The sequence below is a fragment of the Bubalus bubalis genome, chromosome 9, assembly GCF_019923935.1.
Source record: "Bubalus bubalis isolate 160015118507 breed Murrah chromosome 9, NDDB_SH_1, whole genome shotgun sequence".
Lineage (NCBI taxonomy): Eukaryota > Metazoa > Chordata > Mammalia > Artiodactyla > Bovidae > Bubalus > Bubalus bubalis.
Genome location: NC_059165.1, coordinates 59413732 through 59426337, shown reverse-complemented (window position 1 = coordinate 59426337; position 12606 = coordinate 59413732). Strand labels below are relative to the sequence as shown.

At 35.6% G+C, this 12606-nt stretch overlaps 1 protein-coding gene across 3 annotated transcripts in view; it reads left to right on the top strand.

The window, feature by feature from the left end:
- LOC102409452 (ankyrin repeat and KH domain-containing protein 1) overlaps positions 1–12606 on the top strand; it is a 104772-nt gene that overhangs the window by 88748 nt on the left and 3418 nt on the right. For 2 of the 3 annotated variants that reach the window (XM_006070779.3, XM_025292571.2), the window contains exons 24-30: positions 47–163; positions 3321–3495; positions 4526–4982; positions 5437–5583; positions 7465–7614; positions 7785–9397; positions 12255–12431. In XM_006070779.3, the coding sequence (XP_006070841.3) occupies positions 47–163; positions 3321–3495; positions 4526–4982; positions 5437–5583; positions 7465–7614; positions 7785–9397; positions 12255–12431 (2836 nt within the window). Of the gene's footprint in view, positions 1–46; positions 164–3320; positions 3496–4525; positions 4983–5436; positions 5584–7464; positions 7615–7784; positions 9398–12254; positions 12474–12606 lie in introns of all 3 variants that reach the window. The other variant, XM_025292570.2, reaches the window with a different exon arrangement.

The following is a 12606-nucleotide window of genomic DNA, read 5'->3' as shown; positions in this document are numbered from 1 at the left end:
CCTCTTTATGTGTTTCCATATTTATATAATTCCATTTCTGGTATAGGAACTGTTGAAAAAATGTCACCAATGTGTTGAGACAATTGTGAAGGCTAAAGACCAACAGGCTGCAGAAGCAAATAAGAATGCAAGTATTCTTTTAAAGGAACTTGATCTGGAAAAGGTGAGTGAGAAATATAATTTTCCTTTTTAGAACTGGTTGAAAATCTAGTAGAATACATTTGCTACTTATATGACTATAATCTTAACAAAATCTTTTTATAAAATGATAAATTATCAAACTACCATCAGTTTTTTTTATTCTTACCTGTTATACAAAAACATATTTTTAACCATATAAGTGAAGAATTAGTTTTTAAACACGTCACAGTTTTCTACATGATATTATTGCCTAAGCTGTTTTACCATTAGTGTAGGCAGAAATTTATTAAGACATTGGAAATCTTTCTTTATTATAAGATCTGGGGTATCAGTGGTTTATTAAATTCTTAAAGAGTAAATGTCTAAGTTTCCTTGGATGTACTAATATAATGGAAATTTTTTTTTAAAAGATCACTTTTCTGAGGCTCAGTGTGGCTCAGAAAATGAGGGTGTTCTTATGAACCCAGAAGTTATATTAAAAGAATAAATACTATAATCAAGTAGAGTTAGAATGTGTGAGATAGCTTAACATTAAGATATTTCATTGATGATAAAAGAAAGGGGAAAAATCATTTTAGAGATGCCAAAATTCTGATACCAATTCTTAGTTTGTTTAGAAAAAAAAAACTTGTTAAAAAAAGAATAAAAAGTTGCTTAAAATCAATAAGACAAAAGATAACTTGCCCAGAATGAAAAATAATTTCATGGGCAATTCACAGAAAAAGAAATATGAATTTTCAGTAAATAAATGGAGAAGGCACAGCTTCATGAATAAACAAAGAAATGCACAGTGAAAGAGTGATTTAAATTTCCTTTGCCAGACTAGGGAAACTCAAAATTTAACTGTTTGGGGAAAAAAAATTTTAAGGTTTGATAATAGCTGTTGATGGCTAGGATGTGGAGAAATTAGCACTCTGGTATGACTTTTGATACATGGTATAAATTAGTGTAATTATTAATGGAGATGATTTGACAAATTAAAAAGAGAGCATACCTTTACTCCAGTCATTCCTCTTTTAGAAATTTAGCCTAAGGTAAATACTTTGACAGATGCTCAAAGATGCATTCACTGTTAAATAGCTTATAATAAGGGGAAAGGTAAAAACCTTAAAGTTTTATCATTAGGAAATTAAGTAAATTCTAATACCTCCATGATAAACTTGATTATAGTTGAAATCACAAGTGGAAAAAATAATACTCATTTTAAAATAAAGGGAAGTTTAAAGTTTGATGACTTCTATGGTTCCTTCCATGTCTGTAATTTTATTTTTGTGTAACTACCCAGGGGTATGGTCAGCAATTCCCTGAACAGCCATTTTGCTCTTATGCTACAAAAATGATAAAATAATTGTTAACTGAATATGCAGTTTCTTCTTTCAGTCCTCAGACCCTTTCTCATTTACATAGGGAGTTTAGAGACTTTATTTATCTTTTTTTTTTCTTTCTTTGGCCACACTATAAAGTGCAGAAGAGTAAAATTTGGGGCTTTGTAGGCCATACAAACTCTGTCATGACTTTCTGACTCTGCTGTGGTAGTATGAAAGCACCCACAGACAGTGGTTAAATGAATGTGTTCCAGTAGAATTTTATTTATGGACATCAGAATTTTAATTTTGTGATATTTTTGCATGTCATGAAATGTTTGCCTTTTCATTTCATTTCATTTTCATTTTCATTTCAACCATTTAAAATGTAAAAGTTATTCTTAGCATTCAAGCCATAATTTGCTGATACCTGGTTTTGGATAAATAAAAATGTTAAAAATAGCTTATTTGTGACTTAGAATTGTAAATTATAGTTTTGAGGAAAGTGCTTTACTTAATTACCAGGACAATTGGACTTCATTGTCAGTTTCATATGGTGAGGATTTTTTAGATAATTTCCATAGAAATGTGAGTAATTTGATGTGTTTTCTGTTTGTTTCAAGCTTTCTTTATGATGTAAGGCAACCATTGTCATGTTCCCCTTTCTGAAAATAAATAATTTCTATAATGGCCTCCTATGGACATTTTCATAGTGAAATTTGTTAATATCTTATAAAGATTGTAACAGTTGCATTTTAATTAAACAATGCCACATAAATCTAGGTAGTCAGCAATCTACTTTCTGTCTCTATGGATTTGCTTATTCCAGACGTTTGATATTTGGAATCATCATACAGTATTTGGTCCTCTATGACTGGCTTCTTTTGCTTCATGTTTTTAAGGTTTATCCATATTGTAGCATATATCATTACTTCATTTTTTTATTGCTGAATAATATCCCATTATATAGATACATAACATTTGGTTTATGCATTTATTAGTTGTTGAACATTTAGTTTGTTTCCACTTCATAGGTATAAAAGTTGTTTATTTTGTTTTATTATGGAATGTTTCATGAATTTGTATGGCATTCTTATGCAGGAGTAGTGCTAACCTTCTGTATTACTTCAATTTTTTTTTTGTAAGTTTGGTGCCAAAGCAAGCATGGCATACAAGTTTTTGTATGAATATGTTTTCATTTCTCTTGGGTATATATCTGGGAATGGAATTGCTAGCTCATATGGCAATTCTGTGCTTAACCACTTGAGAAACTGCCAGATTGTTTTCCAAGGTAGCTGCATCATTTTATAATCCTACCGGCAGTGTATGAAGTCTTCAGTTTCTTCTCATTCTAACCATGATTTATCTGTCTTTTTGATTAGCCATCCTAGTGACAGTGAAATGGGTGTCTCATTGTGATTTGATATGCTTTTCCCTGATGGTTTGTGATATTGAGCATCTGTGTTTATTGGCCATTTGTATATTGTTTGTAGAAATGTCTCCAGATCCTTTGCCCATTTTTAATTGATTGATTTGTCTTTTCATTATTGAGTTATAAGAGTTCTTTATCAATTCCTGATACAAAACCCTTACCAGATGTAAGATTTGCAAAAATTTTTTCCTATTTTATGTTTTTTCACTTTATTGATGATCCCTTTGAAGCACAACAACTTTTAATTTTTATAATATCCAGCATATCTGTTTCTTCTTTTGTTGCTTTTATAAATGTGTGTTAAGAGTGACATACATGAGAAACCCCATGTATCATAAACAAAAGCATCATTTCATTATTTATTTTGAATCATTGCATTATTGTTAAGATGAGATAAAGAGTCGGGAAGGACTTAGTGACTAAAACAACAATTTTATTCACAGTCAAGAGAGGAGAGCAGAAAGCAAGCTCTTGCAGCTAAAAGAGAGAAAAGAAAAGAAAAGAGAAAGAAGAAAAAAGAGGAGCAGAAAAGAAAGCAGGAAGAAGACGAGGAAAACAAACCTAAGGAGAATTCAGAACTACCGGAAGATGAAGATGAAGAGGAGAATGAGGAAGATGGTGAGAAATGGACCGTCTGAATTAATGATAAAAATTCTTTTGTGTTTATCAGCTTGGGAGAAGGCAACGGCACCCCACTCCAGTACTCTTGCCTGGAAAATCCCATGGACGGAGGGCCTGGTGGGCTGTAGTCCATGGCGTTGCTAAGAGTCGGACACGACTGAACGACTTCACTTTCACTTTTTATTTTCAAGCATTGGAGAAGGAAATGGCAACCCACTCCAGTGTTCTTGCCTGGAGAATCCCAGGGACAGGGGAGCCTGGTGGGCTGCCATCTATGAGGTTGCACAGAATCAGACATGACTGAAGCGACTTAGCAGCAGCAGCAGCAGCAGCAGCAGCTTCATTTTTGAGTGCTTTTTGCTCTTAAAACTAATTCTAGTTAAATATTCAATTACTTTAATCTGAAATTGACAGTTGACTTCTGTATTCAATATTTCACATTGTAAAGTGACATAGACAAACAGAAGGGGAAGACATTCAGGTGTAATTTAAGTTCCCTGTAAAAACATTATGTATGTCCTAAAGTGATACCATAAGAGGTTTGCCAGCTTTTCTTCAGGTTCTTCCTTACTCTCTCATTCCCCAGTTAGAAACTGGGGAGAGGTCTAGTTCCTCAGTTAACTAAGGTTTAGTGTTGAAGCTATATAGCACTGGGGCCCATTACTCTCAAAGAATTGTTTATTGTACAGTCTGGCAGTTATCGTAATAGGCAAATGATTTTGCTCTATTTGAATTCTAATTCTAAAATGCTATTTTAAAAACTTCTTAAATCCAATCTGTATTGTGATTTATGGTTAGTTCATGAGACTAGCATTTCAAAGCTTTAAGACTGTTAATGTTTTGTACTGAGTTAGACATCAAAATATGATACTTTCATTCTCACAGCTGTAAAGATTTGTTTATTTACTAGTGAATACTGATAAAAGGAAATTATGACTAAGAGTGAATTATTAATTATTAGGTATATTCTGTCACAATTTGTTTTGAGATCCATGGCTCTCAGTGTGATTTATATCCTTTTTTACAGTGGAGCAAGAAGTTCCCATAGAACCTCCTAGTGCGACTACCACTACCACAATTGGAATCTCTGCAACATCTGCAACATTCACAAATGTGTTTGGGAAAAAAAGGGCCAATGTTGTGACAACTCCTAGCACCAACCGGAAAAATAAGAAGAACAAAACCAAAGAGAATCCTCCCACTGCACATTTAATATTACCAGAACAACATATATCCTTAGCACAGCAAAAGGCAGATAAGAATAAAGTAAACGGAGAAAGCAAAGGTGGTGGTGCAGGTGGGAATAGTGATTCAGATAACTTGGACAGCACAGATTGCAACAGTGAGAGTAGCAGTGGTGGTAAAAGCCAAGAATTAAATTTCACTATGGATGTGAATTCCTCTAGTGATAGGAGATACCCCCCACTGCTACTCCATTCCCAGGAGGAAAAGACAAGTACCGCTGCTTCCAAAACTCCGACACGGTAAAATTTTCTGACTTGTTAACTCTGTACCTACCTTTCCTTTTGCATACCTGGCACAAGAACTTGAAATAACACAAGTTGTGTTAAATAATTTAAGTCGACCACATTATCTGTCTTCAACATTTAAAACTGAAACATTTAAAACCGGTGTCCTCCTAATTGTGTGCTAGTTATGAAAGGAAATTATTAGAACTTTTAAGATTTAATTTTGAAGTTGAAAATGTTAGCATACCTTGGTTTTACTTTAATTATGTCATTTTTATTGATTATATATAGTCCTTTTGGCTTCTGAATCCATTTTAATACTAAAATAAATGATGGACTCTTTGCCCTATTTCTATTTTTCTGAATTGTTAATAATTTGATGTGCCAAATTTAAATTCAAATATTTCAGCAAATCTCTTGAGTTTCTATCTTAAAATTTATCTTTTATTGGATTTGATATTTCTCTTAGACTTGAAGGCGAAGTGAATCCTAATTCCTTATCAACAACCTACAAGTCAGTGTCATTGCCATTAAGTTCTCCAAACATAAAGCTGAATCTGACTAGCCCTAAAAGGGGGCAAAAAAGAGAGGAAGGATGGAAAGAAGTTGTCCGAAGGTAAGTGCAATTAGTCTCATCTTTTTAACTTATCTCCTCGTTTTCTCCTATTGTGAGATGGTTACCCAGTTAATTAATGAGTAATTTGAATGTGACTATTATTTTCAACTATAATGCCATACTATATCCAGAGTGGACTAAAGCAAAATTAGAAACAGTATGTAAATTTTATATGTATATTTTATATGATACCAGAAATGTTGGCTTTAGGAAAAACAAAAAATACTTTATTAAAGCATAAGATATAACAGTTTACAGACAAATCATACAAAAAGGTCACAAACTTCTTAAGAGAGATTCACTTGACAGCAAAGTCACAATGTTATTAGGGCTATGATATTGTTTAATGGTCCCATTTTGAGTCAGACAAGTTTGTTCATCTACATAATGTTAGAGTTCACTAAAGAATCGTTGTCTACTTTTAACTAATGCAGTTAGATCACCGTAAAAGGTGGGGAAAGAGCTCATAAAAGTAAAACTTCCTTCTCCCTCAAAAAAATAAAGACAAATAGAAACACCCCTGCAGCTAACTTTGACAACTCCCTTTATTCACACTGCTTTATACTTAAACCATGATGAATAAAAACAGAGGGGGACCAGTGCTTTAAAATGTTTCACACAATCCAGAAGGTATTTCAAGCCTCTGCTCATGCTTTACAACAGGGAATTAGAACAAGACACGGATTTACTTGTGTGCACTTAATCACCAAAGGACTAAGATGTCTGAAGTTTTATTGTATAATTTTTCTAAGACTTTTTGTCCATTAGAAGCAAACAAAAAAGGAAGAAGTCTTGACAGAACAGGAGAAATGATGTGCACTTAATAATTAGATTGATTTAAGTATTATATTATTTATGGCCTAGTGTATGCTCTAGCTTTCAAAATGTCTAAATATAGTCTTCCCAGTTTGTCTACATTAGGATATTAAATTTTGATCATGAAATGTATTTTAGAGTCTGCAACTGGGTATTCTTCTGGACGGTATAGTTCAAAGTTTGAGGGTGGAATCTTCAAGGGGGGAATCTTGACAGTCAGCAGTGACCACATGAAAAAAATGGATGTTGCTTTCCTTTGGTTCTGCCAGCAAACACTGAGTTTCCACGATAATCCTGCAAGAGACCCAGGCCATCTTGTCAGATCCCAGTGTCAGCCTCTGGTGTTCTCTCTAGTTCCACTTGCCTCAGATCAGATCAGATCAGTCGCTCAGTCGTGTCCGACTCTTTGCGACCCCATGAATCGTAGCACGCCAGGCCTCCCTGTCCATCACCAACTCCCAGAGTTCACTGAGACTCACGTCCATCGAGTCAGTGATGCCATCCAGCCATCTCATCCTCTGTCGTCCCCTTCTCCTCCTGCCCCCAATCCCTCCCAGCATCAGGGTCTTTTCCAATGAATCAACTCTTCGCATGCCTCACACAAGTGGAATTCACACACTTGTGAATTGCTTTTTATGTAATTCAACTCCGAGGCTTATTGCTTAGTAAAGTCGTTGAAACTGATAACCTGCCTGTACTCATTTTCATATAGAGTTTAACAATGTGGTATGCATTATTTTAATTTTGAAAGTATCAGTATATATGATCATTGCCATTCAGTTAACATGTGATAGTTTGAATGCTGAGATCATGAGTGACTTAAGTATAATTTTTTTCAAATGGCAATGTGTTTTTCATCTTTACCAAATTAAATTCAGTATAATAAGAGGTCAGTTTCTAAATAAAAGCTTCTAATAACTTCCTCTTTAAGGTTTGATAAATACTATTCTCCAGATATTCATGAACATACTTACTGAGACATGTTTTTTTTTTTTTTTTTGAGACCTGTTTTTTTAATAAATATTTTGATTTCATATGCTCATGTATGTGGTCTTCATTTTATAGGTCAAAAAAATTATCTGTTCCAGCCTCAGTGGTTTCCAGAATAATGGGAAGAGGAGGATGCAACATCACTGCAATTCAAGATGTTACTGGTGCCCACATTGATGTGGATAAACAAAAAGATAAGAATGGCGAGAGAATGATCACAATTAGGTGATTATGAAATATATATATATATTTAGTTAGTTCTGTGAGGAAGTTAAACTGTATTAGAAGCACATTTTTCTTAGCCATGGTACAATCAGAATTTTATTTCGTGGTAAGGATTACCTAGTTTTTTATGATTTTGATCTTGTTTTGTTTTTTGTTTGTTTTCTCCCCAGGGGTGGTACAGAATCAACAAGATCTGCAGTTCAACTTATTAATGCACTTATTCAAGATCCTGCTAAGGAACTGGAAGACTTGATTCCTAAAAACCATATCAGAACACCTGCCAGCATCAAAGCCATTCATGCAAACTTCTCATCTGGAGTAGGCACCACAGCAGCTTCCAGTAAAAATGCATTTCCCTTGGGTGCTCCAAGTCTTGTAACTTCACAGGCAACAACATTATCTACGTTCCAGCCCACTAATAAACTTAATAAGAACGTTCCAGCAAATGTACGTTCTTCTTTCCCAGTTTCTCTCCCCTTAGCTTATCCCCACCCGCATTTTGCCCTGTTGGCTGCTCAAACCATGCAACAGATTCGGCATCCTCGCTTACCCATGGCCCAGTTTGGAGGAACCTTCTCACCCTCTCCTAACACTTGGGGACCATTCCCAGTGAGACCTGTGAATCCTGGCAACACAAACAGCTCTCCAAAGCATAATAATACAGGCCGTCTACCTAACCAGAACGGAACTGTTCTACCGTCAGAGTCTACTGGACTAGCTACTGCCAGTTGCCCTATCACTGTCTCTTCTGTAGTTGCTGCCAGTCAGCAACTGTGTGTGACTAATACCCGGACTCCTTCATCAGTCAGAAAGCAGCTGTTTGCCTGTGTGCCTAAGACAAGCCCTCCAGCAACAGTGATTACTTCTATGACAAGCACTTGTAGTTCCCTGCCTTCAGTCTCCTCTGCACCTATCACTAGTGGGCAAGTTCCCACCACATTTCTGCCTGCAAGTACTTCTCAAGCACAGCTTTCTTCACAAAAGATGGAGTCTTTCTCTGCCATGCCCACCCCCAAAGAGAAACTGTCCACACAGGACCAGTCCACGGCAAACCTGTGTCCCCCCTCTTCAACTGCCAACAGCTGCAGTAGCTCTGCCAGCAACACCCCAGGAGCTCCAGAAGCTCACCCATCTGGTAGTCCCACTCCTCCGTCCAATAACACACCGGAGGAAGCACAGCCATCCAATGTGTCTGATTTAAGTCCTATGTCAATGCCTTTTGCATCTAATTCAGAACCTGCTCCATTGACTTTGGCATCACCTAGATTGGTTGCTGCTGATAATCAGGATACCAGTAATTTACCTCAGTTAGCTGTACCAGCACCTCGAGTTTCTCATCGATTGCAACCCAGAGGTTCTTTCTACTCAGTGGTACCAAATGCAACTATACACCAGGATCCCCAGTCCATTTTTGTTACAAATCCAGTTCCTTTAACACCACCTCAAGGCCCACCAGCTACAGTGCAGCTTTCTTCAGCCATGAACATTATGAATGGTTCTCAGATGCACATTAACCCAGCAAATAAATCTTTGCCACCTACGTTTGGCCCGGCCACACTTTTCAATCACTTCAGTAGTCTCTTTGATAGCAGTCAGGTGCCAGCTAACCAGGGTTGGGGAGATGGTCCTCTGTCCTCACGAGTTGCTGCAGATGCCTCTTTCACTGTTCAGTCAGCATTTCTGGGTAGCTCTGTACTTGGACACTTGGAGAACGTGCACCCTGACAATTCCAAGGCACCTGGCTTCAGATCACCTTCCCAGCGAGTTTCTACTAGTCCAGTTGGTAAGTTATTGTAACTATCATGACTGCGCAATTTGGGGCTTTAACAGCATAATCTAACCTTCCAAAGATAATAAAGCATTTATTTTATGCATAATATGTATTGCATGATCATGAAGAAATAAGGGTGTTATCATAAACAGTAAAGACCCCTTAATGACTGCTGATTGAGTGGACAAAAAACTAGTTGTAGGTTAGTCACTCAAATTTGAACTCTTTATATTCTTTTTTATGATCTCTCGGTACCTGTTATCAAGGCAGTTACACCTTATGTCAGTTCATTTTCTTAGAATTGATATAAGATATTCATAAAAGGGACCCATAGGATGCTTCAAGGGTTCCAAATTCACAGACATTTTTTAAATCAAAGTGAGTGTTTGCATTTCTTAGATTTAAAAATGTTGGGTTACAATTCATAATCTACATTCTTTGTTTTCAGTCATGGGTGCTCAGAATGAATATTAAATGATGTCTTAACCCATCTTGTTTATAGTAGATGGAGCTGCTTGAAGAGATCCAGTCGTGTATGCGCTCTTACTTTTAAAAAACAATTTCAAATCAGCTCTTTGTTCCTTGAAATTAGAAATTAGCTACTGAGGCAGTGTAAGAAAGATTTGGAAAGATAAGAGGCTAGTGGTGGCTCAGAGATATTTGGAAAGCCAGAATCTATTTTCCAGAGTCTAAAGGCCAAAATTTTGTTCCAGTTTGCTCTATAATGCTCTGATTTAGTCCAATCTGCTCTAATAAATGGTAAAAAACAAATTAGAAATTGTGGCTGACCTAGAATGGGGGTAAGAAGTGATAGTGCCACTTATTTAGCTTTTATTTTCCAGTTGGAAAACTTCCCAGAGCCCATTTCCATTTTATTAATTATAAACTGATCTAAGTTGTTTAAAATTTGTGAGTTTACTAAAATTTGTGAGCCTTAGCATTTCTATCAGATACGTTTCCATTTACTTTTCAGGAAAACATAGCTGTTATATCATCTTTCAAATAAAAATAAATATTACATAAGACCATCTGTGGTCCAAAAATATTATTCTCCAGGATTTTTTTTTTTCTATAAATAGGTGCTATTTTAACTTTTCATTTTGGTCAAAACTAATAAAGTTTTCAGAGGCCCCAGGATGAAAGAAGAGCTCATTGCCAATGCTCAGACTGTGGTAAAATTTAATTAATTTTTAAATTAGTCCTTCACGTGACTGGCAGTAACTAATACGTGAATTTAGATGCCTTAGCTAGAGTTGAGCTTGAGATCTTTCATATTCCAGTGTTTGAGCTCTTTGCACTCTAATACTATATCCCAGAAGATGTGCAGATTATGAATGGCTGGAAAATAGAAAGTCAAGGAAATCATCCATCTAATTTGGTAGTAAACCAGGTTTGGGATCCTTATTATTCAGATCTGTAACATCAAAATTACTTATTACTAATTTAAAAAAAAATTTTTTTTTAAAGCAAGCATTAATCCTTGACCTTCATTCCAGGGTCCAGGATTGATTAAGCTTGGCTTCATTTCTTAACTGCCTGGGTGGTTTCTTTCGTTGACCTTCTGTCAAAAGACAAGAAAGTATGTAGAGAAATTGGAACTTTCAAACTCTGCTGGCAGAAATTTAAAATGTTACAGCCACTTTGGAAAAATAGTTCCTTAAGAAATTAAAAAGGATTACCATATGATCCAGTAATTCTTCTCCTAGGTATACCCAAGAGAAAACATATGCCTACACAAAAACTGGTGTCCTCATGGCAACACCATTCATAATAGCCAGAAAGTGGAAACAATCCAATGTCCATCAATTGATGAATGGAAAACAAAATGTGGTGTATCTATATAATAAGATATTATTCTCAGCATAATGTATATTCGATATTATGAGATAAAGTAAAAGAAATGGAGTAGTTATTTGTGCTACAACATAGATAAACTTTGAAACCATTTTGCTAAGTGAAAGAAGCCAGTCACAAATGACCACATATTGTATAATTCTTTTTATATGAAATTTCTAGAATAGGCAAATCTAGAGAGAAAAAAATATGTTAGTAGTTGCTTAAAGGTTCAGATATGGATCAGGTAAAGGAGGATGGAGAGTGATAGGTAATACATTTTCTTTTAGCGTGGACAAAAATGTTCTAAAATTGACTATGGTGATGGTTGCACAACCCAGTGAATATACTAAAGACCTGCCTGAGAATTTTAAATTTTTTATGTTGATGTTAACTACTTTTTCCTGAAATGAAATGAGCACCTATAATCCTTTTCCAGATCCTTGCCCTCTTTCCCTACTACATTCTCCAGAGAAAGCAATGGAATTTGAGAAGACTATCAAATTCAGACTTATATAAACTAGATATTGATAGAAATCTTGATGTAGTTTGCAACTTTTGATTTTCTTTTTTTGGTAAGATGGAGTTCTGAAATTATCTTTAGTTTAATAGTATGCTTTTCCTCGTTGTCAGAAAGAAAAAAATTGGTAGATTTTGCTATTCATTTTGCATAGGGAATGACTATAGAGATGAACAGCTGTTCTTCCAAGTAATAGGTAACACTTAGTCACAACATGTTGTCATTTCATATCCCCTCCAATGAAGGCTTTGAGATTTATCTGAAACATACTCCAGGTGACTGCCATTCCTAAACACTGGACTTTCTATATCTAGTGTCACCTGAGGTATTCTTCTCGACTGCAAGAAAAAAAAATGGGTTTGGGACATACAGTGTGGTATAAATGGATTCTTGTTGCTGTGATCCACAGAATAAACTGTGTGCTTTCTTCTTTTTTAAAGAGGAATTAAGTAAACTTTGGACTTTCATTTTTTAAAGCCTTAGCTAATTTGATTTCTTGGACCTGTTTTATTTCAGGATTACCGTCCATTGACCCATCAGGCAGCTCCCCATCTTCCTCTTCTGCTCCTCTGACAAGTTTTTCCAGCATACCTGGAACTCGGGTTTTCCTGCAAGGGCCAGCTCCTGTTGGGACCCCTAGTTTCAACAGACAACATTTTTCTCCCCACCCTTGGACAAGCGCCTCAAACTCATGTAGGAATCCTGGAGGAAATCATCCCAAAGAATCTCTAATAAGTTATTAAATTATTTGTTATAGGGAACACCATATTGTAATTTTAAGTAATCTAAGTTATATGCAAATACTCAAGGTTTGTATCGCAGTCATGTCAAAAATTATCAGTCATTTATAGGATAGAAAACTTGAGAA